Consider the following 26,547-nt stretch of genomic DNA (forward strand, 5'->3'; position numbering starts at 1 on the left):
CTACCAGCTCCCTCCGCAGGACAATGTCTTTTAGAGGCTTCACCAACCACCCCCCGTCTCCTATGCGTACATTAAGAGTAGACCCCCCATACGCATTTGGGTTAACCCCCCCCCCTTCCATGCGTACGCACTCAATGAATGGCCCCCTAATCGGCTGGCAGGCACTTGCCCCGGATGTAGAGGTCCGTTGAGGCTTTACCGGGTGGGTGGGGGGCTTTGTCTGTGTGGGTGAGCGAGTTAAGAGAGAGAGCTGAGAGAGAGAGAGGGGATAGATAAAACATGGCTCTGTGATGATCCCAGGGAGACTGGGACGACTTAATGACTTGCACAGGGAGAGAGAGGGGGGGGGGAGAGGTTAAGGGGGGGGGGGGGTACAGAGAGAGGGGGGGCAGAGAGGGGGGTAGAGAGAGAGGAGAGCAGAGCGAGAAATATTTGTTAAATGTTTCATTTAAAAAGGGGGGCGGGGGTGGGTTACGTAAAGCAAAGCATTAAAACAAAACTAAAAAAAAACTACATGATGAACGAAGCAAAGTGCCGAATACACCGAGCATCTTCGTGTTTCCTCTGATGGTAAAAACAATAAATAAAATAAAAAGAGAGAGGGTTGGGAGAGATGTGATGGGGAGAGTGGGAAGAGAGAGGGACGGTTAGAGAGAGGCTTGAGGAGGGGAGAAAGAGCTTGATGGCTCTTCGGATTCCTCCAGAATATAAATAAATATTCCGATTCGAGAGTGGGAGGTTGAGAGGGGGATGAGAGATGGTTGGAGGGGGGGAGCGAGATGGAGGTAGGCGACAGAGGCGAAGGCGGCTAGGGGTGAGAGGCTGAGGGATAGGGGCGAGAGAGAGAGAGGGTGGGGAGAGGGTGAGGGAGGAGGATGGAGAGAGGGTGAGGGAGAGGGTGGAGAGAGGGGTGAGAGGGTGAGGGTGGGGAGAGGGTGAGGGTGGGGAGAGGGTGAGGGGTGAGAGGGTGAGGGAGAGGGTGGAGAGAGGGTGAGGGAGAGGGTGGAGAGAGGGTGAGGGAGAGGGTGGGGAGAGGGTGAGGGAGAGGATGGAGAGAGGGTGAGGGAGAGGGTGGAGAGAGGGGTGAGAGGGTGAGGGTGGGAGAGGGGTGAGGGTGGGGAGAGGGTGAGGGAGGGAGGTGAGAGGGTAGAGAGAGGGGTGAGAGGGTGAGGGAGAGGGTGGAGAGAGGTGAGAGGGATGGAGGTGTTTTTTAAACTAAAACGGGGAAATATTTTGGTGCGAAACTCGGCATGGCAACCACTGGGGCGGCGATGATGGTGGTGGTGGTAGAGGTGGTGGTAGAGGTGGTGGTGGTAGAGGTGGTGGTGATATAGGTAGTGGTAGAGGTGGTGGTGGTAGAGGTGGTGGTAGAGGTGGTGGTAGAGGTGGTGGTGGTGGTGGTGGTAGAGGTGATAGTAGCACCGATTGTGGTAGTAGCGGTGATGGTGGTGGTAGTAAAGGTGATGGTGGTGGTGATGGTGGTGGCTCGTGAAGGACTCTACTGGGCAGCAACGGTGGGGGATGGAGGAAAACCGGAGGACCCGGAGAAAAATCCACGCGACACCGCAAACTCCAAATACGCAACAGGCGTCAGGGTCAGGATCAAACCCACGACCTCCTGTATACCAGGCGAGGTAGTTAACATCTCCTAGCCACCGTGATGACGATGAGAGAGACACGCAGACTCCAAATACGCAACAGGCGTCAGGGTCGGGATCAAACCCACGACCTCCTGTATACCAGGCGAGGTAGTTAACATCTCCTAGCCACCGTGATGACGATGAGAGAGACACGCAGACTCCAAATATACAGCAGCAGGCGTCAGGGTCAGGACCGAACCCACGACCCTCCTGCATACCAGGCGAGGTTGTTAACATCTCCTAGCCACTGCGGCGCTCTAAGAGAAAGAGGGATGGAGTGGAGGGAGTAGAAGAGAGATGGTGGTGGTGGTGGAGAGGTAGGAGGAGAGAGATGGTGGTGGTGGTGGTGGTGGAGAGGTAGGAGGAGAGAGATGGTGGTGGTGGTGGAGGAGAGAGATGGTGGTGGTGGTGGTGGAGAGAGATGGTGGTGGTGGTGGAGAGAGATGGTGGTGGTGGGGAGGGAAGGAGCGGAGGGATGAAAGGGAGGATGGAGGAGGAGGAGGGAGGTGTAAGAGGGGGAGAGAGAGGGGGGGGGGAGATGAAATGATTAGAGGGGTGGAAAGAAGGAGGGGGGGATGACGCGAGGAGGAGGAGGAGTGGTGGTGGGGTGGTGGTGGTGGTGGTGGTGGTGGTGGTGGTGGGTGGTGGTGGTGGGTGGTGGTGGTGGGTGGTGGTGGGTGGTGGTGGTGGTGGTGGGTGGTGGTGGTGGTGGGTTGTGGGGATGGGTGGTAGTGGGTGGTGGTGGTTGTGCTGGTGGATGGTGGTGGTGGTGGTTGGTGGTGGGTGGTGCTGGGTGGTGGTGGTGGGTGGTGGTGGTGGTTGGTGGTGGGGTAGTGGGTGGTGCTGGGTGGTGGGTGGTGGGTGGGTGGTGGTGTGCTGGGTGGTGGTGGGTGGTGGTGGTGGGTGGTGGTGGTGGATGGTGGTGGTGGTGGTGGTGCTGGGTGGTGGTGGTGGGTGGTGGTGGTGGTTGGTGGTGGGTAGTGGGTGGTGCTGGGTGGTGGTGGTGGTGGTGGGTGGTGGTGTGCTGGGTGGTAGTGGGGTGGTGGTGGTTGTGCTGGTGGATGGTGGGTGGTGGTGGGTGGTGGTGGTGGGTGGTGGTGGTGGGTGGTGGTGGTTGTGCTGGTGGATGGTGGATGGTAGTGGGTGGTGGTGGTGGGTGGTGGTGGTGGGTGGTGGTGGTTGTGCTGGTGGGATGGTGGGTGGTGGTGGGTGGTGGTGGGTGGTGGTGGTGGGTGGTGGTGGGTGGTGGTGGGGGTGGGTGGTGGTGTTGGGTGGTGGTCGCAGCGGGCGGATTTAGGCGTCTGGGTTTGGTGATGAATGTGGCCGGTGAGGGAGGTTATGGAGGAGAGGGAGAGGGGGGGGTTCTGTGTTTTTTTTTGGTTAGGAATGGCCACACACATTCATGGAGACACACGCATCGACACACACACACTGACACACACACACTAACACACACACACTAGCACACTCAGACACTAACACACACACTAACACACACACACTAACACACTCACACACTAACACACACACTAACACACACACACTAACACACACACCGACACACACACACGTACACACACATGCACACACATGTACTCACACGTACACACACGCACACACAGGCACACACACACAGCCACACACACACCGACACACACACACAACTACACGTGCACACACACAGACACAGACACGTGGCGACACACACAGCCACAACTACACACACACGCACACACACAGACACACACACACTTCCACACACACAGACACACACACACAGACACACACACCGACACACACACACAAGACACACACACCGACACACACAGACACGTGGCGACACACACACACACAACTACACGTGCACACACACACACGCACACACATACAGGTTCAAAGACAAAGATGCCCCGGATAGCCTTCGACGTAGTCTTGGGGCAAGTGCTGCTAGCGAGCTGTGGTAGCGCCTACGAAGGCCGCCCGACCGCCTTTGTCTCTCCCCCCCCCCCCCCCCGCCCGCCCGCCTCAGTGGCGATGTCCTCAATGCACACCGCTCTCCAGGTGCGAACATTTAACACCGAGTCTACCTAGGGGCGGTGGTGACAAGGCGGGAAGCGCACCGGGCAGGGGCTAGAGGGGCTTCCCCCCCCCCGCCCCCCCCCCCCCGCCCCCCCCCCCGGGGACCCCCCCCCGCCCCCCCCCCGGGCCCCCCCCCCGCCCCCCCCCGCCCCCCCCCCCCCCCGCCCCCCCCCGGGCCCCCCCCGGGGACCCCCCCCCCCCGTGACCCCCCCCGGGCCCCCCCCCCCGCCCCCCCGGGACTTACGAACAGAGTTCCCGCTCGCCATCGTAAGTGGCGATTTGCTTCCGAACCCCGGAAACTCGACTCGTTTTTGAAATCGTAACGTTCCTGCACGTGACCGCTACGAACACTCACTCAGCAACTCACCCACCCACTCAACAACTCACCCACTCACTCACCAACTCACTCACCAACTCACTCACCAACTCACCCACTTACTCACCAACTCACCCACTCACTCACTCACCAACTCACCCACCCACTCACTCACCAACTCACCCACTCACTCACTCACCCACCCACTCACCCACCAACTCACCCACCCACTCACCAACTCACCCACTCACTCACCAACTCACCCACCCACTCACCCACCCACTCACTCACCAACTCACCCACTCACTCACCCACCCACCCACTCACCAACTCACCCACCCACTCACTCATCAACTCACCCACCCACCCGCTCACCAACTCACTCACCCACTCACTCACCAACTCACCCACCCACCCACTCACCAACTCACCCATTCACTCACCAACTCACCCACTCACTCACCAACTCACCCACCCACTCAGCCACCCACTCACTCACCCAGTTACTCACTCATTCACCCACCCACTCACTCACCAACTCACCCACCCACTCACCAACTCACCCACCCACTCACCAAGTCATTCATTCACCCATCCACACGCTCACCCACCCGCTCACCCACCGACTCACTCAAACAATGCAGAGGGAGGCAGCCGTCATGATGAGTGGTAACGACCCAGGACTCACTCATTCACGTCACTCTCCTACCGCTACTACCACGACTGTTCGTGCTGGGTGTGTCTCTCTGTCCAAGTCTCTGTGTCTCTCCCCGAGTCTCTGTGTCTCTCTCTCCCAGTCTCTGTGTCTCTCCCCGAGTCTCTGTGTCTCTCCCCGAGTCTCTGTGTCTCTCTGTCCAAGTCTCTGTGTCTCTCCCCGAGTCTCTGTGTCTCTCCCCGAGTCTCTGTGTCTCTCTGTCCGAGTCTCCGTGTCTCTCTGTCCAAGTCTCTGTGTCTCTCCCCGAGTCTCTGTGTCTCTCTGTCCGAGTCTCTGTGTCTCTCCCCGAGTCTCTGTGTCTCTCCCCGAGTCTCTGTGTCTCTCCCCGAGTCTCTGTGTCTCTCCCCGAGTCTCTGTCCAAGTCTCTGTGTCTCTCCCCGAGTCTCTGTGTCTCTCCCCGAGTCTCTGTGTCTCTCTGTGCGAGTCTCCGTGTCTCTCTGTCCAAGTCTCTGTGTCTCTCCCCGAGTCTCTGTGTCTCTCCCCGAGTCTCTGTGTCTCTCTGTCCGAGTCTCCGTGTCTCTCTGTGTCTCAGTCGTGTCTCTGTGTCTCCGAGTCTCTGTGTCTCTCCCCGAGTCTCTGTGTCTCTCCCGAGTCTCTGTGTCTCTCCCAGTCTCTGTGTCTCTCCCCGAGTCTCTGTGTCTCTCCCCGAGTCTCTGTGTCTCTCCCCGAGTCTCTGTGTCTCTCCCCGAGTCTCTGTGTCTCTCCCCGAGTCTCTGTGTCTCTCCCCGAGTCTCTGTGTCTCTCCCCGAGTCTCTGTGTCTCTCCCCGAGTCTCTGTGTCTCCTCCCGAGTCTCTGTGTCTCTATCCAAGTCTCTGTGTCTCTATCCGAGTCTCTGTGTCTCTCCCCGAGTCTCTGTGTCTCTCCCCGAGTCTCTGTGTCTCTCCCCGAGTCTCTGTGTCTCTATCCGAGTCTCTGTGTCTCTATCCGAGTCTCTGTGTCTCTCCCCGAGTCTCTGTGTCTCTCTGTCCGAGTCTCCGTGTCTCTATCCGAGTCTCCGTGTCTCTCTGTCCAAGTCTCTGTGTCTCTCCCCGAGTCTCTGTGTCTCTCCCCGAGTCTCTGTGTCTCTATCCGAGTCTCTGTGTCTCTCCCCGAGTCTCTGTGTCTCTATCCGAGTCTCTGTGTCTCTCCCCGAGTCTCTGTGTCTCTCCCGAGTCTCTGTGTCTCTATCCGAGTCTCTGTGTCTCTCCCGAGTCTCTGTGTCTCTATCCGAGTCTCTGTGTCTCTATCCGAGTCTCTGTGTCTCTCCCCGAGTCTCTGTGTCTCTATCCGAGTCTCTGTGTCTCTCCCCGAGTCTCTGTGTCTCTCCCCCGAGTCGTCTCTGTGTCTCTATCCGAGTCTCTGTGTCTCTCCCCGAGTCTCTGTGTCTCTATCCGAGTCTCTGTGTCTCTATCCGAGTCTCTGTGTCTCTCTGTCCAAGTCTCTGTGTCTCTCCCGAGTCTCTGTGTCCTCTCCCCGAGTCTCTGTGTCTCTCCCCGAGTCTCTGTGTCTCTCCCCGAGTCTCTGTGTCTCTCCCCGAGTCTCTGTGTCTCTCCCCGAGTCTCTGTGTCTCTCCCGCCGAGTCTCTGTGTCTCTCCCGAGTCTCTGTGTCTCTCCCCGAGTCTCTGTGTCTCTATCCAAGTCTCTGTGTCTCTATCCGAGTCTCTGTGTCTCTCCCCGAGTCTCTGTGTCTCTCCCCGAGTCTCTGTGTCTCTCCCCGAGTCTCTGTGTCTCTATCCGAGTCTCTGTGTCTCTATCCGAGTCTCTGTGTCTCTCCCCGAGCTCTCTGTGTCTCTCTGTCCGAGTCTCCGTGTCTCTATCCGAGTCTCCGTGTCTCTCTGTCCAAGTCTCTGTGTCTCTCCCCGAGTCTCTGTGTCTCTCCCCGAGTCTCTGTGTCTCTATCCGAGTCTCTGTGTCTCTCCCCGAGTCTCTGTGTCTCTATCCGAGTCTCTGTGTCTCTCCCCGAGTCTCTGTGTCTCTCCCCGAGTCTCTGTGTCTCTATCCGAGTCTCTGTGTCTCTCCCCGAGTCTCTGTGTCTCTATCCGAGTCTCTGTGTCTCTATCCGAGTCTCTGTGTCTCTCCCCGAGTCTCTGTGTCTCTATCCGAGTCTCTGTGTCTCTCCCCGAGTCTCTGTGTCTCTCCCCGAGTCTCTGTGTCTCTATCCGAGTCTCTGTGTCTCTCCCCGAGTCTCTGTGTCTCTATCCGAGTCTCTGTGTCTCTATCCGAGTCTCTGTGTCTCTCTGTCCAAGTCTCTGTGTCTCTCCCCGAGTCTCTGTGTCTCTCCCCGAGTCTCTGTGTCTCTCCCCGAGTCTCTGTGTCTCTCCCCGAGTCTCTGTGTCTCTCCCCGAGTCTCTGTGTCTCTCCCCGAGTCTCTGTGTCTCTCCCCGAGTCTCTGTGTCTCTCCCCGAGTCTCTGTGTCTCTCCCCGAGTCTCTGTGTCTCTATCCAAGTCTCTGTGTCTCTATCCGAGTCTCTGTGTCTCTCCCCGAGTCTCTGTGTCTCTCCCCGAGTCTCTGTGTCTCTCCCCGAGTCTCTGTGTCTCTATCCGAGTCTCTGTGTCTCTATCCGAGTCTCTGTGTCTCTCCCCCGAGTCTCTGTGTCTCTCTGTCCGAGTCTCCGTGTCTCTATCCGAGTCTCCGTGTCTCTCTGTCCAAGTCTCTGTGTCTCTCCCCGAGTCTCTGTGTCTCTCCCCGAGTCTCTGTGTCTCTATCCGAGTCTCTGTGTCTCTCCCCGAGTCTCTGTGTCTCTATCCGAGTCTCTGTGTCTCTCCCCGAGTCTCTGTGTCTCTCCCCGAGTCTCTGTGTCTCTATCCGAGTCTCTGTGTCTCTCCCCGAGTCTCTGTGTCTCTATCCGAGTCTCTGTGTCTCTATCCGAGTCTCTGTGTCTCTCCCCGAGTCTCTGTGTCTCTATCCGAGTCTCTGTGTCTCTCCCCGAGTCTCTGTGTCTCTCCCCGAGTCTCTGTGTCTCTATCCGAGTCTCTGTGTCTCTCCCCGAGTCTCTGTGTCTCTATCCGAGTCTCTGTGTCTCTATCCGAGTCTCTGTGTCTCTCTGTCCAAGTCTCTGTGTCTCTCCCCGAGTCTCTGTGTCTCTCCCCGAGTCTCTGTGTCTCTCCCCGAGTCTCTGTGTCTCTCCCCGAGTCTCTGTGTCTCTCCCCGAGTCTCTGTGTCTCTCCCCGAGTCTCTGTGTCTCTCCCCGAGTCTCTGTGTCTCTCCCCGAGTCTCTGTGTCTCTCCCCGAGTCTCTGTGTCTCTATCCAAGTCTCTGTGTCTCTATCCGAGTCTCTGTGTCTCTCCCCGAGTCTCTGTGTCTCTCCCCCGAGTCTCTGTGTCTCTCCCCGAGTCTCTGTGTCTCTATCCGAGTCTCTGTGTCTCTATCCGAGTCTCTGTGTCTCTCCCCGAGTCTCTGTGTCTCTCTGTCCGAGTCTCCGTGTCTCTATCCGAGTCTCCGTGTCTCTCTGTCCAAGTCTCTGTGTCTCTCCCCGAGTCTCTGTGTCTCTCCCCGAGTCTCTGTGTCTCTATCCGAGTCTCTGTGTCTCTCCCCGAGTCTCTGTGTCTCTATCCGAGTCTCTGTGTCTCTATCCGAGTCTCTGTGTCTCTCCCCGAGTCTCTGTGTCTCTCCCCGAGTCTCTGTGTCTCTATCCGAGTCTCTGTGTCTCTCCCCGAGTCTCTGTGTCTCTATCCGAGTCTCTGTGTCTCTATCCGAGTCTCTGTGTCTCTCCCCGAGTCTCTGTGTCTCTATCCGAGTCTCTGTGTCTCTCCCCGAGTCTCTGTGTCTCTCCCCGAGTCTCTGTGTCTCTATCCGAGTCTCTGTGTCTCTCCCCGAGTCTCTGTGTCTCTATCCGAGTCTCTGTGTCTCTATCCGAGTCTCTGTGTCTCTCTGTCCAAGTCTCTGTGTCTCTCCCCGAGTCTCTGTGTCTCTCCCCGAGTCTCTGTGTCTCTCCCCGAGTCTCTGTGTCTCTCCCCGAGTCTCTGTGTCTCTCCCCGAGTCTCTGTGTCTCTCCCCGAGTCTCTGTGTCTCTCCCCGAGTCTCTGTGTCTCTCCCCGAGTCTCTGTGTCTCTCCCCGAGTCTCTGTGTCTCTATCCAAGTCTCTGTGTCTCTATCCGAGTCTCTGTGTCTCTCCCCGAGTCTCTGTGTCTCTCCCCGAGTCTCTGTGTCTCTCCCCGAGTCTCTGTGTCTCTATCCGAGTCTCTGTGTCTCTATCCGAGTCTCTGTGTCTCTCCCCGAGTCTCTGTGTCTCTCTGTCCGAGTCTCCGTGTCTCTATCCGAGTCTCCGTGTCTCTCTGTCCAAGTCTCTGTGTCTCTCCCCGAGTCTCTGTGTCTCTCCCCGAGTCTCTGTGTCTCTCTGTCCAAGTCTCTGTGTCTCTCCCCGAGTCTCTGTGTCTCTCCCCGAGTCTCTGTGTCTCTCCCCGAGTCTCTGTGTCTCTCCCCGAGTCTCTGTGTCTCTCCCCGAGTCTCTGTGTCTCTCCCCGAGTCTCTGTGTCTCTCCCCGAGTCTCTGTGTCTCTCCCCGAGTCTCTGTGTCTCTCCCCGAGTCTCTGTGTCTCTATCCAAGTCTCTGTGTCTCTATCCGAGTCTCTGTGTCTCTCCCCGAGTCTCTGTGTCTCTCCCCGAGTCTCTGTGTCTCTCCCCGAGTCTCTGTGTCTCTATCCGAGTCTCTGTGTCTCTATCCGAGTCTCTGTGTCTCTCCCCGAGTCTCTGTGTCTCTCTGTCCGAGTCTCCGTGTCTCTATCCGAGTCTCCGTGTCTCTCTGTCCAAGTCTCTGTGTCTCTCCCCGAGTCTCTGTGTCTCTCCCCGAGTCTCTGTGTCTCTATCCGAGTCTCTGTGTCTCTCCCCGAGTCTCTGTGTCTCTATCCGAGTCTCTGTGTCTCTCCCCGAGTCTCTGTGTCTCTCCCCGAGTCTCTGTGTCTCTATCCGAGTCTCTGTGTCTCTCCCCGAGTCTCTGTGTCTCTATCCGAGTCTCTGTGTCTCTATCCGAGTCTCTGTGTCTCTCCCCGAGTCTCTGTGTCTCTATCCGAGTCTCTGTGTCTCTCCCCGAGTCTCTGTGTCTCTCCCCGAGTCTCTGTGTCTCTATCCGAGTCTCTGTGTCTCTCCCCGAGTCTCTGTGTCTCTATCCGAGTCTCTGTGTCTCTATCCGAGTCTCTGTGTCTCTCTGTCCAAGTCTCTGTGTCTCTCCCCGAGTCTCTGTGTCTCTCCCCGAGTCTCTGTGTCTCTCCCCGAGTCTCTGTGTCTCTCCCCGAGTCTCTGTGTCTCTCCCCGAGTCTCTGTGTCTCTCCCCGAGTCTCTGTGTCTCTCCCCGAGTCTCTGTGTCTCTCCCCGAGTCTCTGTGTCTCTCCCCGAGTCTCTGTGTCTCTATCCAAGTCTCTGTGTCTCTATCCGAGTCTCTGTGTCTCTCCCCGAGTCTCTGTGTCTCTCCCCGAGTCTCTGTGTCTCTCCCCGAGTCTCTGTGTCTCTATCCGAGTCTCTGTGTCTCTATCCGAGTCTCTGTGTCTCTCCCCGAGTCTCTGTGTCTCTCTGTCCGAGTCTCCGTGTCTCTATCCGAGTCTCCGTGTCTCTCTGTCCAAGTCTCTGTGTCTCTCCCCGAGTCTCTGTGTCTCTCCCCGAGTCTCTGTGTCTCTCTGTCCGAGTCTCCGTGTCTCTATCCGAGTCTCCGTGTCTCTCTGTCCAAGTCTCTGTGTCTCTCCCCGAGTCTCTGTGTCTCTATCCGAGTCTCTGTGTCTCTCCCCGAGTCTCTGTGTCTCTCCCCGAGTTTCTGTGTCTCTATCCGAGTCTCTGTGTCTCTCTGTGAAACTCACTCCGTTGACGCCTCCTGCTGCTGCTGCTGTACCCGCGTTGAGGAGTTCGTTTGTACCACACACTGGCTTTGTTGTGTCCACCACTACCACCACCACCACACTGATCAACCACCACCACCACCACCACACTGATCAACCACCACCACCACCACCACACTGATCAACCACCACCACACTGTGTTCAACAACCACCACCACCACCACCACACTCTGATCAACCACCACCACGACCACACTCTGAAACCACCACCACCACCACCACCACACTGTGTTCAACTACCACCACCACCACACTCTGAAACCACCACCACCACCACCACACTGATCAACCACCACCACACTGTGTTCAACTACCACCACCACCACACTCTGAAACCACCACCACCACCACCACCACACTGATCAACCACCACACTGTGTTCAACCACCACCACCACCACCACCACCACACTCTGAGAAACCACTACCACCACCACCACACTGATCAACCACCACCACACTGTGTTCAACAACCACCACCACCACCACACTCTGAGAAACCACCACCACCACCACCACACTGATCAACCACCACCACACTGTGTTCAACAACCACCACCACCACACTCTGAAACCACCACCATCACCACACTCTGATCAACCACCACCACACTGTGTTCAACAACCACCACCACCACACTCTGAAACCACCACCATCACCACACTCTGATCAACCACCACCACACTCTGAACCACCACCACCACTACACTGTGTTCAACCACAACCACCACACTCTCATCAACCACCACCACCACGCTGTGTGCAACCACCACCACACTCTGAAACCACTACCACCACCACACTCTGAACCACCACCACCACCACACTCTGAACCACCACCACCACCACTACACTGTGTTCAACCACAACCACCACACTCTCATCAACCACCACCACCACGCTGTGTGCAACCACCACCACCACACTCTGAACTACCACCACCACAACCACACTGTTTTCAACAACCACCACCACCACACTCTGATCAACCACCACCACCACCACACTGTACATCACAACAACACTCCCACACATTCACCCTCTCACTCACCTAGTCACTCACCCATTCATTCATCCACTCACCCTCTCACTCGCCCACTCTCATACTCGCCCAATCACTGAAACTCACCTGCTCCCTCACTCACTCACTCACCCACTCACTCACCCACCAACTCTCACTCACCCACCCACCCACTCACTCGCCCACTTCACCCACTCACTCACCCACACTCACTCACCCACCCACTCTCACTCACCCACCCTCACTCACCCACCAACTCTCACTCACCCACCCACCCACTCACTCGCCCACTTCACCCACTCACTCACCCACCAACTCTCACTCACCCACCCACCCACTCACTCGCCCACTTCACCCACTCACTCACCCACACTCACTCACCCACCCACTCTCACTCACCCACCCTCACTCACCCACCAACTCTCACTCACCCACCCACCCACTCACTCGCCCACTTCACCCACTCACTCACCCACACTCACTCACCCACCCACTCTCACTCACCCACCCTCACTCACCCACCAACTCTCACTCACCCACCCACCCACTCACTCGCCTACTTCACCCACTCACTCACCCACACTCACTCACCCACCCACTCTCACTCACCCACCCTCACTCACCCACCAACTCTCACTCACCCACCCACCCACTCACTCGCCCACTTCACCCACTCACTCACCCACACTCACTCACCCACCCACTCTCACTCACCCACCCTCACTCACCCACCAACTCTCACTCACCCACCCACCCACTCGCCCACTTCACCCACTCACTCACCCACACTCACTCACCCACCCACTCTCACTCACCCACCCTCACTCACCCACCAACTCTCACTCACCCACCCACCCACTCGCCCACTTCACCCACTCACTCACCCACACTCACTCACCCACCCACTCTCACTCACCCACCCTCACTCACCCACCAACTCTCACTCACCCACTCATTCGCCCACTGACACAATGTCGCTAACGCATTCATTCACCCACTCACCCGCACACTCATTCATTCACTAAATTACTCGCCCACTCACTCACTCACTCACCCACTCACTCACCCGCTCACCCATTCACGCACCCACTCACTCACCCACTCACACACTCACTCACCCACTCACACACTCACTCACCCACTCACTCACCCACTTACACACTCACTCACTCACCCACTCACTCACCCACTCACACACTCACTCACCCACTCACATACTCACTCACCCACTTACACACTCACTCACCCACTCACTCACCCACTCACACACTCACCCACTCACTCACCCACTCCCACACTCACTCACCCACTCACTCACCCACTAACACACTCACCCACTCACTCACCCACTCCCACACTCACTCACCCACTCACTCACCCACTAACACACTCACCCACTCACACACTCACTCACCCACTCACTCAGTCGCTCACCCACTCACTCCCCCACTCACACACTCACCCACCCACTCACGCACTCACCCACTCACTCACCCACTCACCCGCTCACGCACCCACTCACTCACCCACTCAATCACCGCCAAAACTCACCAACTAACATACTCAGCTACTCACTCGCTCACCCCCTCACTGGCCAACTCACCCTCTTACGAACTCATCCACTCACTCACCGACTCAATCACCGATCATTCAGTCACCCCACTCACTCACCCACTCATTCAGTTAACCCACTCACTCTCGCTCTCCCAAGCAATCACCCATTGACTCACCCACGAACACTCACCAATCATACGCTAACCCACTCACCCGCATGCAAGCTCACCCAATCAATAACCACTCACTCACCCACACACTCACCCGCTCGCTCACTCGCCCACCAGCTCTCTCACTTGCCCACTCACTCACCAACTCACCCACTCACCAGCTCACTCACCAACTCACTCACTCACTCACCAGCTCACTCACCAGCTCACTCACCAGCTCACTCACTCACCCACCAGCCCTTTCACTCACTCACTCACTCAACAGCTCACTCACTCACCCACGCACTCACCCACGCACTCACCCGCTCGCTCACTTGCCCACTCACCAGCTCACTCACTCACCAGCTCACTCACCAGCTCACTCACTTACTCACCAGCTCACTCACCAGCTCACTCACTCACCAGCTCACTCACCCGCTCAATCACCACGCACTCACTCACCCGCTCGCTCACTCACTTGCCAACTCACCAGCTCACTCACCCGCTTACTCACCAGCTCACCCACTCACTCAACTCACCCGCCCACTCACTCACCCACCAGCTCACCCACCAGCTCACTCACCAACTCACCCACTCACCAGCTCACTCACTCACCAACTCACTCACCAGCTCACCCACCCACTCACTCACCAACTCACCAACTCACCAGCTCACTCACTCACCAGCTCACTCACCCACCCACTCACCAACTCACCCGCTCCGCTCACTCACTCACCAGCTCGCTCACTCACTTGCCCACTCACCAGCTCACTCACCAGCTCACTCACCCGCCCGCTCACTCACCAGCTCACTCACCAACTCACCCGCTCCGCTCACTCACCAGCTCACTCACCAGCTCGCTCACTCACTTGCCCACTCACCAGCTCACTCACTAGCTCACCCGCTCCGCTCACTCACCAGCTCACTCACCAGCTCGCTCACTCACCAGCTCACTCACCAGCTCACCCACCAGCTTACTCGCTCACTCACCAGCTCACTCACCAACTCACTCACCCACCAGCTCACTCACTCACTCACCAGATCGCTCACCAGCTCACTCGCTCGCTCACCAGCTCACTCACCAGCTTACCCACCAACTCACAAACTCACCCACCAGCTCACTCACTCACCAGCTCGCTCACCAGCTCACTCGCTCGCTCACCAGCTCACTCACCAGCTCACCCACCAACTCACAAACTCACTCACCCGCGCACTCACCCGCCCACTCACCCGCCCACTCACCAACTCACTCACCCGCTCACTCCCGCTGTAGCCCTCCTCGTCTGTTCTTGGGCAGCAGCGAAAATCCGCGGACTCCTTCACATTGACTCCTGCGTGTCCCTCCAACACCCCCCCCCCCCCCGTGTCTCTGTCCCAGTCTCCGTGTCTCTGTCCAAGTCCCCGCGTCTCTCTCCGAGTCTCTGTGTCTCTATCCGAGTCTCTGTGTCTCTCTCCGAGTCTCCGTGTCTCTCTCCCAGTCCCCGTGTCTCTCTGTCCGAGTCTCTGTGTCTCTATCCGAGTCTCTGTGTCTCTCTCCGAGTCTCTGTGTCTCTGTCCAAGTCTCCGTGTCCCTCTCCGAGTTCCCGTGTCTCTCTCCGAGTCTCTGTGTCTCTCTCCTAGTCTCCGTGTCTCTCTGTCTGAGTCCCCGTGTCTCTCTCCGAGTCTCTGTGTCTCTCTCCCAGTCCCCGTGTCTCTCTCTCCGAGTCTCTGTGTCTCTGTCCAAGTCTCCGTGTCTCTCTCCCAGTCCCCGTGTCTCTCTGTCCAAGTCTCCGTGTCTCTCTGTCCAAGTCTCCGTGTCTCTCTCCAAGTCTCCGTGTCTCTCTGTCCGAGTCTCTGTGTCCCTCTCCGAGTTCCCGTGTCTCTCTCTCCAAGTCTCTGTGTCTCTCTCCCAGTCTCCGTGTCTCTCTATCCGAGTGTCTGTGTCTCTCTCCCAGTCTCCGTGTCTCTGTCCGAGTCTCCGTGTCTCTCTCCCAGTCTCAGTGTCTCTGTCCCAGTCTCCGTGTCTCTCTCCCAGTCTCCGTGTCTCTCTATCCGAGTCTCTGTGTCTCTCTCCCAGTCCCCGTGTCTCTCTCCCAGTCCCCGTCTCTCTCTGTCCGAGTCTCTGTGTCTCTCTCCGAGTCTCTGTGTCTCTGTCTCCAAGTCTCTGTGTCTCTGTCCGAGTTCCCCGTGTCTCTCTCCCAGTCTCCGTGTCTCTCTCCGAGTCTCTGTGTCTCTGTCCGAGTCTCCGTGTCTCTCTGTCCAAGTCTCTGTGTCTCTCCCCGAGTCTCTGTGTCTCTCTCCCAGTCTCCGTGTCTCTCTCCGAGTCTCTGTGTCTCTCTCCCAGTCCCCGTGTCTCTCTCCGAGTCTCTGTGTCCCTCTCCGAGTTCCCGTGTCTCTCTCCCAGTCTCCGTGTCTCTCTCTGAGTCTCTGTCTCTCTGTCCGAGTTCCCCGTGTCTCTCTCCCAGTCTCCGTGTCTCTCTCTGAGTCTCTGTGTCTCTCTCCCAGTCTCCGTGTCTCTCTCTGAGTCTCTGTCTCTCTGTCCGAGTTCCCCGTGTCTCTCTCCCAGTCTCCGTGTCTCTCTCCGAGTCTCCGTGTCTCTGTCCGAGCCGTCTTTGTCCCCGCGTCTCAGCGCGGCCGCGTTGTCTCCTCCGTCTCCGCGCTCACACTCAGGAATTTACTCTGAAACTACCCCTCCCCCACCAGCGAGACGACATCACCACCCCCATCACCACCACCACTAGCCCCCATCACTACCCCCATCACCACCACCACTAGCCCCCATCACCAGCCCCATCACCAGCCCCATCACCACCCCCCCATCACCACCCCCATCACCACCACCACTAGCTCCCATCACTAGCCCCCATCACCACCACCACTAGCCCCCATCACTACCCCCCATCACCAGCCCCATCACCACCACCACTAGCCCCCATCACTACCCCCCATCACCACCACCACTAGCCCCCATCACTACCCCCCATCACCAGCCCCATCACCACCACCACTAGCCCCCATCACTACCCCCCATCACCAGCCCCATCACCAGCCCCATCACCACCCCCATCACCACCATCATCACCAGCCCCATCACCAGCCCCATCACCACCCCCATCACCACCCCCATCACCACCCCCATCACTACCCCCATCACCACCCCCATCACCATCATCACCACCCCCATCACCACCCCCATCACCACCCCCATCACCACCCCCATCACTACCCCCATCACCACCCCCATCACTACCCCCATCACCAGCCCCATCACCAGTCCCATCACCACCCCCATCACCCCCACTAGCCCCCATCACTACCCCCCATCACCACCACCACTAGCCCCCATCACCAGCCCCATCACCAGCCCCATCACCCCCCCATCACTACCCCCATCACTACCCCCATCACTACCCCCATCACTACCCCCATCACCACCCCCATCACTACCCCATCACCACCCCCATCACCCCCCCATCACCACCCCCCCATCACCACCCCCATCACTACCCTCATCACCACCCCCCATCACCACCATCATCACCAGCCCCATCACCAGCCCCATCACCACCCCCATCACTACCCCCATCACCAGCCCCCCCATCACCTCCATCACCACCCCCATCACCACCCACATCACTAGCCCCATCACCACCCCCATCACCAGCCCCATCACCCCCCCCCCCCCATCACCACCCCCATCACCACCCCCATCACCAGCCCCCCCATCACCTCCATCACCAACCCCATCACCACCCACATCACCAGCCCCCCATCACCACCCCCATCACCACCCCCATCACCAGTCCCATCACCAGCCCCATCACCAGCCCCATCACCACCCCATCACCAGCCCCATCACCATCAAGACAACACCACCCCCATCACTACCCCCATCACCAGCCCCACCACTACCCACATCACACACAGACTCACCATCACCGCTACTCACTACCCCCATCACCACTACCATCATCATCATCACCACCACTACCCTCATCCACACACCATCCACAACACCCCCATCACCACCACCATCATCATCATCACCACCACTACCCACATCACACACAGACTCACCATCACCACCCCCATCACCACCCACATCACACACAGACTCACCATCACCGCTACCATCATCACCACTACCCCCATCACCACTACCAACATCACACACAGACTCCCATTCCCCATTACCCCTATGCACGTGTGCGCGTGTGTGTGTGTTTTGATATGGGTCCACGTGTGTGTGGGTGTGTGTCTCGGGGTGTGTGCACGTGTGTGTGTGTCTGTGTGTGTGTGTGCACGTGTGTGTGTGTGTCGGGGTGTGTGCACGTGTGTGTGTGTGTCTCGGGGTGTGTGCACGTGTGTGTGTCTGTGTGTGTGTGCACATGTGTGTGTGTGTCGGGGTGTATACACGTGTGTGTGTGTGTCTCGGGGTGTGTGCACGTGTGTGTGTGTGTGTGTCGGTGTGTGTGTGTCGGTGTGTGTGTGTGTCGGTGTGTGTGTGTCGGTGTGTGTGTGTGTGTCTGGGTGTGTGTGCACGTGTGTGTGTGTGTGTGTCGGGGTATGTGCACGTGTGTGTGTGTGTCGGTGTGTGTGTGTCGGTGTGTGTGTGTCTGGGTGTGTGTGCACGTGTGTGTGTGTGTGTCTGTGTGTGTGTGCACATGTGTGTGTGTGTGTCGGGGTGTATACACGTGTGTGTGTGTGTCTGGGTGTGTGTGCACGTGTGTGTGTGTGTGTCTGTGTGTGTGTGCACATGTGTGTGTGTGTGTCGGGGTGTGTGCACGTGTGTGTGTGTGTCGGTGTGTGTGTGTCGGTGTGTGTGTGTGTCGGTGTGTGTGTGTCGGTGTGTGTGTGTGTGTCTGGGTGTGTGTGCACGTGTGTGTGTGTGTCGGGGTATGTGCACGTGTGTGTGTGTGTCGGTGTGTGTGTGTCGGTGTGTGTGTGTCTGGGTGTGTGTGCACGTGTGTGTGTGTGTCTATGTGTGTGCACATGTGTGTGTGTGTGTCGGGGTGTGTGCACGTGTGTGTGTGTGTCGGTGTGTATACACGTGTGTGTGTGTGTGTCTGTGTGTGTGTGCACATGTGTGTGTGTGTGTCGGGGTGTATACACGTGTGTGTGTGTGTGTCTGTGTGTGTGTGCACGTGTGTGTGTGTGTGTGCACATGTGTGTGTGTGTGTCGGGGTGTGTGCACGTGTGTGTGTGTCTATGTGTACGTAGCAGTGTGGGGAGCGGTGGCACAGTGGTTAGCGCTACGCTGCGCTAACCACTGTGCCACCGCTCACGGCCAACAACTCCGGTGACGATTATCTTATCCGGTCCTGGGCCTCCCCTAGGTCGACTCAGCCTCAAATGAGTACCTGGTGCAGTGTGTAAACATCGCCACTGGGGAGACAAAGGCGGCCGGGCATGGTTCCGGCCTCGTGTGCCACAGTACCGGCCTTCATAGGCTGCTGCTACTCGCTAACAGCACTTGCCCCAACAGCCTGCTGAGGCTAGCCGGGGGACCTTTGTTTGCATGCGTACACATTCAATATGATTCTGTCTGAGCAGAGCGAGATACTCAAGAGAGAGTCATTTGGCCGCTACTATGAATGTCCACGTGATGATGATGATGAGCACACTTCGTTGAAGCTGTGATTTGTAATAGCCAGTGGGGCCTTACTTGGTCAAGTAAAACATGGTTTAGTTTGAGCTGAGAATGAGTGAGACGGTGGGTGGGTGAGTGGGTCGTTGATTGATTGCTATGGTGAGTGAATGGGTGAGTGAATGGGTGAGTGAATGGATGAATGGATGAGTGAATGAGTGAGGTGGTGGGTGGGTGGGTGAGTGGGTCATTGATTGATTGCTATGGTGAGTGAATGGGTGAGTGAATGGGTGGGTGAGTGAATGGGTGAGTGAATGAGTGAGATAATGGGTGGGTGAGTGGGTCATTGTTGATTGATATGGTGAGTGAATGGGTGAGTGAATGGGTGAGTGAATGGGTGAGTGAATGGGTGGGTGAGTGAATGGATAGTTGAGTGACATGGTGAGTGAATGGGTGAGTGAATGGGTGAGTGAATGGGTGAGTGAATGAGTGAGATTGTGGGTGGGTGAGCGGGTAGTTGATTGATTGATATGGTAAGTGGATGGGTGAGTGAATGGATGAGTGAGATGGTGGGTGAGTGAATGGATAGTTGATTGACATGGTAAAGTGAATGGATGAGTGAATGAGTGAGATGGTGGGTGGGTGAGTGGGTAGTTGATTGATATGGTGAGTGAATGGGTGAGTGAGATGGTGGGTGAGTGAATGGATAGTTGAGTGACATGGTGAGTGAATGGGTGAGTGAATGGGTGAGTGAATGGATGAGTGAGATGGTGGGTGGGTGGGTGAGTGGGTAGTTGATTGATTGATATGGTGAGTGAATGGGTGAGTGAGATGGTGGGTGAGTGAATGGATAGTTGAGTGACATGGTGAGTGAATGGGTGAGTGAATGGGTGAGTGAATGGATGAGTGAGATGTTGGGTGGGTGGGTGAGTGGGTAGTTGATTGATTGATATGGTGAGTGAATGGGTGAGTGAATGGGTGAGCGATATGGTGGGTGAGTGAATGGGCGAGTGAATGAGTGAGATGGGTGGTGGGTGATAGGGCAGCTGAGTGAGTGATATGGTGAGTGAGTGAATAGGTGAGATGGTTGGTAGATGAGTGGGTTATTGATTGACATGGTGAGTGATTGGATGAGTGAATGGGTGAGCGAGATGGGTTGGTGGGTGAGTGGCCAATTGATTGATTGAGCTGGTGAGTGAGTGGTTTCAAGTTGAAGTCACCAGTCTGCTGCCAGTAGCAGGGGGCTGTGATTGCTGCTGCTGCTGCTACTGTGTGCGTGGTCTCGCCTAGGGGCATCCCCAGTGGCAGCTGTCTCTGTGCTGAGGGTTGTTGGGCTTGAGGGGAGGGGTGGGGGAGGATGAGTGTAATCTTCGCTCGCTGTCAAAGTCGCTCCGATTGACGAGTTGGCGGAGTCGTGTCGACAGGCTGCTGGGACACGCCGTTATAACGCGTTAGTGTGTGTTAGTGTGTGTGTGTTAGTGTGTGTGTGTGTGTGTTAGTGTGTGTTAGTGTGTGTGTGTTAGTGTGTGTTAGTGTGTGTGTGTTAGTGTGTGTTAGTGTGTGTGTGTGTTAGTGTGTGTGTGTGTTAGTGTGTGTGTGTGTTAGTGTGTGTGTGTGTGTTAGTGTGTGTGTGTGTTAGTGTGTGTGTTAGTGTGTGTTAGTGTGTGTGTGTGTTAGTGTGTGTGTGTGTTAGTGTGTGTGTGTTAGTGTGTGTGTGTGTTAGTGTGTGTGTGTTAGTGTGTGTGTGTTAGTGTGTGTGTTAGTGTGTGTTAGTGTGTGTGTGTTAGTGTGTGTGTTAGTGTGTTAGTGTGTGTGTGTGTTAGTGTGTGTGTGTTAGTGTGTGTGTGTGTGTTAGTGTGTGTGTGTGTGTTAGTGTGTGTGTGTGTGCTAGTGTGTGTGTGCTAGTGTGTGTGTGTTAGTGTGTGTGCTAGTGTGTGTGTGTGTGCTAGTGTGTGTGTGCTAGTGTGTGTGTGTTAGTGTGTGTGTGCTAGTGTGTGTGTGTTAGTGTGTGTGTGCTAGTGTGTGTGTGTGTGCTAGTGTGTGTGTGCTAGTGTGTGTGTGTTAGTGTGTGTGCTAGTGTGTGTGTGTGTGCTAGTGTGTGTGTGCTAGTGTGTGTGTGTTAGTGTGTGTGTGCTAGTGTGTGTGTGTTAGTGTGTGTGTGCTAGTGTGTGTGTGTTAGTGTGTGTGTGCTAGTGTGTGTGTGTTAGTGTGTGTGTGCTAGTGTGTGTGTGTTAGTGTGTGTGTGCTAGTGTGTGTGTGCTAGTGTGTGTGTGCTAGTGTGTGTGTGCTAGTGTGTGTGTGTTAGTGTGTGTGCTAGTGTGTGTGTGTGTGTTAGTGTGTGTGTGCTAGTGTGTGTGTGTTAGCGTGTGTGTGCTAGTGTGTGTGTGTGTGCTAGTGTGTGTGTGCTAGTGTGTGTGTGTTAGTGTGTGTGTGCTAGTGTGTGTGTGTTAGCGTGTGTGTGCTAGTGTGTGTGTGTGTTAGTGTGTGTGTGCTAGTGTGTGTGTGTTAGTGTGTGTGTGCTAGTGTGTGTGTGTGTGTGCTAGTGTGTGTGTGTTAGTGTGTGTGTGCTAGTGTGTGTGTGTTAGTGTGTGTGTGCTAGTGTGTGTGTGTGTGTGCTAGTGTGTGTGTGCTAGTGTGTGTGTGCTAGTGTGTGTGTGTGTGCTAGTGTGTGTGTGCTAGTGTGTGTGTGCTAGTGTGTGTGTGTGTGTTAGTGTGTGTGTGCTAGTGTGTGTGTGCTAGTGTGTGTGTGCTAGTGTGTGTGTGTTAGTGTGTGTGTGCTAGTGTGTGTGTGCTAGTGTGTGTGTGCTAGTGTGTGTGTGTTAGTGTGTGTGTGCTAGTGTGTGTGTGCTAGTGTGTGTGTGCTAGTGTGTGTGTGCTAGTGTGTGTGTGTGTGCTAGTGTGTGTGTGCTAGTGTGTGTGTGCTAGTGTGTGTGTGCTAGTGTGTGTGTGTGTGTTAGTGTGTGTGTGCTAGTGTGTGTGTGCTAGTGTGTGTGTGCTAGTGTGTGTGTGCTAGTGTGTGTGTGCTAGTGTGTGTGTGTGTGCTAGTGTGTGTGTGCTAGTGTGTGTGTGCTAGTGTGTGTGTGTTAGTGTGTGTGTGCTAGTGTGTGTGTGTTAGTGTGTGTGTGTTAGTGTGTGTGTGCTAGTGTGTGTGTGCTAGTGTGTGTGTGTGTGCTAGTGTGTGTGTGCTAGTGTGTGTGTGTTAGTGTGTGTGTGCTAGTGTGTGTGTGTGTGCTAGTGTGTGTGTGCTAGTGTGTTAGTGTGTGTGTGCTAGTGTGTGTGTGTTAGTGTGTGTGCTAGTGTGTGTGTGTGTGCTAGTGTGTGTGTGTTAGTGTGTGTGTGTTAGTGTGTGTGTGCTAGTGTGTGTGTGTTAGTGTGTGTGTGCTAGTGTGTGTGTGTTAGTGTGTGTGTGTGCTAGTGTGTGTGTGTTAGTGTGTGTGTGTTAGTGTGTGTGTGCTAGTGTGTGTGTGCTAGTGTGTGTGTGTTAGTGTGTGTGTGCTAGTGTGTGTGTGCTAGTGTGTGTGTGCTAGTGTGTGTGTGCTAGTGTGTGTGTGCTAGTGTGTGTGTGTGTGCTAGTGTGTGTGTGCTAGTGTGTGTGTGTTAGTGTGTGTGTGCTAGTGTGTGTGTGTGTGCTAGTGTGTGTGTGCTAGTGTGTGTGTTAGTGTGTGTGTGCTAGTGTGTGTGTGTGTGTTAGTGTGTGTGTGCTAGTGTGTGTGTGCTAGTGTGTGTGTGTGTGCTAGTGTGTGTGTGCTAGTGTGTGTGTGTTAGTGTGTGTGTGTTAGTGTGTGTGTGCTAGTGTGTGTGTGTGTGTTAGTGTGTGTGTGCTAGTGTGTGTGTGTTAGTGTGTGTGTGCTAGTGTGTGTGTGTTAGTGTGTGTGTGCTAGTGTGTGTGTGTTAGTGTGTGTGTGCTAGTGTGTGTGTGTTAGTGTGTGTGTGTTAGTGTGTGTGTGTTAGTGTGTGTGTGTTAGTGTGTGTGTGCTAGTGTGTGTGTGTGTTAGTGTGTGTGTGCTAGTGTGTGTGTGCTAGTGTGTGTGTGTTAGCGTGTGTGTGCTAGTGTGTGTGTGTTAGTGTGTGTGTGCTAGTGTGTGTGTGTTAGTGTGTGTGTGCTAGTGTGTGTGTGTTAGTGTGTGTGTGCTAGTGTGTGTGTGTTAGCGTGTGTGTGTTAGTGTGTGTGTGCTAGTGTGTGTGTGCTAGTGTGTGTGTGCTAGTGTGTGTGTGCTAGTGTGTGTGTGCTAGTGTGTGTGTGCTAGTGTGTGTGTGTTAGTGTGTGTGTGCTAGTGTGTGTGTGCTAGTGTGTGTGTGTTAGTGTGTGTGTGCTAGTGTGTGTGTGTGTGTGTGCTAGTGTGTGTGTGTTAGTGTGTGTGTGTTAGTGTGTGTGTGCTAGTGTGTGTGTGCTAGTGTGTGTGCTAGTGTGTGTGTGCTAGTGTGTGTGTGTTAGTGTGTGTGTTAGTGTGTGTGTGCTAGTGTGTGTGTGTTAGCGTGTGTGTGCTAGTGTGTGTGTGTTAGTGTGTGTGTGCTAGTATGTGTGTGCTAGTGTGTGTGTGCTAGTGTGTGTGTGCTAGTGTGTGTGTGTTAGCGTGTATATGTGTGGGGAGCGGTGGTGCAGTGGTTAGCGCTACGCTGCGCTATGAACCTGGCGACCCGGGTTCGATTCTCGCTCACGGCCAACACCTGTGACGATTATCTGAACCGGTCCTGGGCCTCCCTTAGGTCGACTCAGCCTTAAATGAGTATCTGGTGCGGTGTATAGTAAACATCGCTACTGGGGAGACAAAGGCGGTCGGGCGTGGTGCTGGCCACCCACCCCCTCGTGTGCCGTTCCGGCCTTCATAGGTGCTCGCTAACAGCACTTGCCCCTACACTCTGTTAAGGCTACACGGGGGATCTTTGTCTTTATCTTTGTTAGTGTGCTAGTGTGCTAGTGTGTGCTAGTGTGTGCTAGTGTGTGTCTTAGTGGGTGTGTGTGTGCAACACCGGCGACGGATATCTGCACCGGTCCTGGCCCTCCCCTAAGTCGACTCAGCCTCAAATGAGTAAACGGTGCAGTATCGTAAACATCGAACGCTGGGGAGACAAAGGCGGTCGGGCGTGGTGCTGGCCACCCACCCACCCCCTCGTGTGCCACCGTGCCGGCCTTCGTAGGTGCTGCTACTCGCTAACAGCACTTGCCCCCAAGAGTCCGTTGAGGCTACACGGGGGACCTTTGTCTTTGTGTGGAGAAAAGAGTGAAAAGGGAGGAATGAGCGAGGGAGGTTCTGCGTCCATTGTGATGTAGATCCCATAGAGAGTGCGCACACACACACACTCACACACTAACTAGCACACACACTAGCACACACTCACTCACTCACACTAGCACACACACACTCACTCACCCACTCACTCACTCAGTCACACACTCAGTCACTCAGTCACACACTCACTCACCCACCCACTCACTCACCCACTCACTCACACACACACACTAGCAGACACACACACTCAAACACACTCACACACACTCACACACTAACTACCACACACAAACTCACACACACACAAGCAGACACACACACTCACACACACTCACACACACTCACACACTAACTAGCACACACACTCACACACTCACACACCCACTCACTCACCCACTCACTCACTCACACACTCACACACTCACACACACTCACACACACTAACTAGCACACACACACACTAGCACACACTAGCACACACACACACACTCACACACACACTAGCACACACACACACTCACTAACTAGCACACTCACTAGCACACACACTCACACACACTAACTAGCACACACACACTCACACACACACTTACACACTAACTAGCACACACACACTCACACACACTAACTAGCACACACACACACTCAGTCACACACTCACTCACACACTCACTCACTCACACACACTAACTAACACACACACACACTAACTAGCACACACACACACTCACACACTAACTAACTAGCACACACACACTCACACACACACTCACTCAGTAACACACTCACTTACTCAGTCACACACTCACTCAGTCACACACTCACTCAGTCACTCACTCACTCACTCAGTCACACACTCACTCAGTCACTCACTCACTCACACACACACTCATACACACACACTAGCACACACACACTCACACACTCAGTCACACACTAACACACCCACACACACACCCACACACTCACTCACTCAGTCACACACTCACTCACTCAGTCACACACTAGCACACACACACTAACACACACACACTCACACACACACTAGCACACACACTAACACACACACACTCACATACACACTAGCACACACACTAGCACACACACACACACCCACCCACACACACACTCACTCACACACACACTAACACACACACACACAATAACACACACACACTCACTCAGTCACACACTCACTCACCCACTCACTCACACACACTCACACACTCACTCACACACTCACACACTCACTCACACTTACACACTCACTCACCCACTCACTCACACACTCACACCCACACACTCACACCCACACACTCACACCCACACACTCACACCCACACTCACTCACACACTCACCCACTCACTCACCCACTCACTCACACACTCAGTCACACACTCAAACACTCACTCAGTCGCTCACCCACTCACTCACTCAGTCGCTCACCCACTCACTCACACACTCACTCACCCACTCACTCACTCACACACTACTCACACACTCACTCACTCACCCACTAACACACTCACACACACTCACACACCCACTCACTCACCCACTCACACACCCACTCACACACTCACTAACACACTCAGTCACACACTCAAACACTCACTCACACACTCACTCACACACACACTCACACACACTCACTCACCCACACACTCACACCCACACACTCACCCACCCACACACTCACTCACACACTCACTCACCCACTCACTCACTCACGCACTACGCACACACTCACACACACACCCACTCACTCACCCACTCACACACTCACTCACACACTCAGTCACACACTCAAACACTCACTCACTCACACACTCACACACTCACTCACATACTCACACACTCACTCACCCACTCTCACTCATCCACCCTCACTCACTCACCCACTCTCACACACCCCCTGTAGCACCCTCACTCACCACCAGGGATCCACACACCCCCTGTAGCACCCTCACTCACCACCAGGGGTCCACACACACCCCCTGTAGCACCCTCACTCACCACCAGGGGTCCACACACACCCCCTGTAGCACCCTCACTCACCACCAGGGGTCCACACACACCCCCTGTAGCACCCTCACTCACCATCAGGGGTCACACACACCCCCTGTAGCACCCTCACTCACCACCAGGGGTCGACACACACCCCCTGTAGCACCCTCACTCACCACCAGGGGTCCACACACACCCCCTGTAGCACCCTCACTCACCACCAGGGGTCCACACACACCCCCTGTAGCACCCTCACTCACCACCAGGGGTCCACACACACCCCCTGTAGCACCCTCACTCACCACCAGGGGTCCACACACACCCCCTGTAGCACCCTCACTCACCACCAGGGGTCCACACACACCCCCTGTAGCACCCTCACTCACCACCAGGGGTCCACACACACCCCCTGTAGCACCCTCACTCACCACCAGGGGTCCACACACACCCCCTGTAGCACCC

At 55.7% G+C, this 26,547-nt stretch overlaps 1 protein-coding gene across 1 annotated transcript in view; it reads right to left on the minus strand.

Annotated features, from left to right (window-relative positions):
* LOC144952036 (uncharacterized) overlaps window positions 1-20,142 on the minus strand; it is a 31,164-nt gene extending 11,022 nt beyond the window's left edge. Inside the window, exons 1-2 of the mRNA XM_078882428.1 lie at window positions 20,116-20,142; window positions 14,535-15,924 (exon numbers count right to left, since the gene is read on the minus strand). Of these exons, the coding sequence (XP_078738554.1) occupies window positions 14,710-15,924; window positions 20,116-20,142 (1,242 nt within the window). The 3' untranslated portion in view covers window positions 14,535-14,709. The remainder of the gene's footprint in view (window positions 1-14,534; window positions 15,925-20,115) is intronic.
* Between the last annotated feature and the right edge of the window lie 6,405 nt (window positions 20,143-26,547).

This window comes from Lampetra fluviatilis, chromosome 65 (assembly GCF_964198595.1).
Source record: "Lampetra fluviatilis chromosome 65, kcLamFluv1.1, whole genome shotgun sequence".
In the NCBI taxonomy this organism is placed as follows: domain Eukaryota; kingdom Metazoa; phylum Chordata; class Hyperoartia; order Petromyzontiformes; family Petromyzontidae; genus Lampetra; species Lampetra fluviatilis.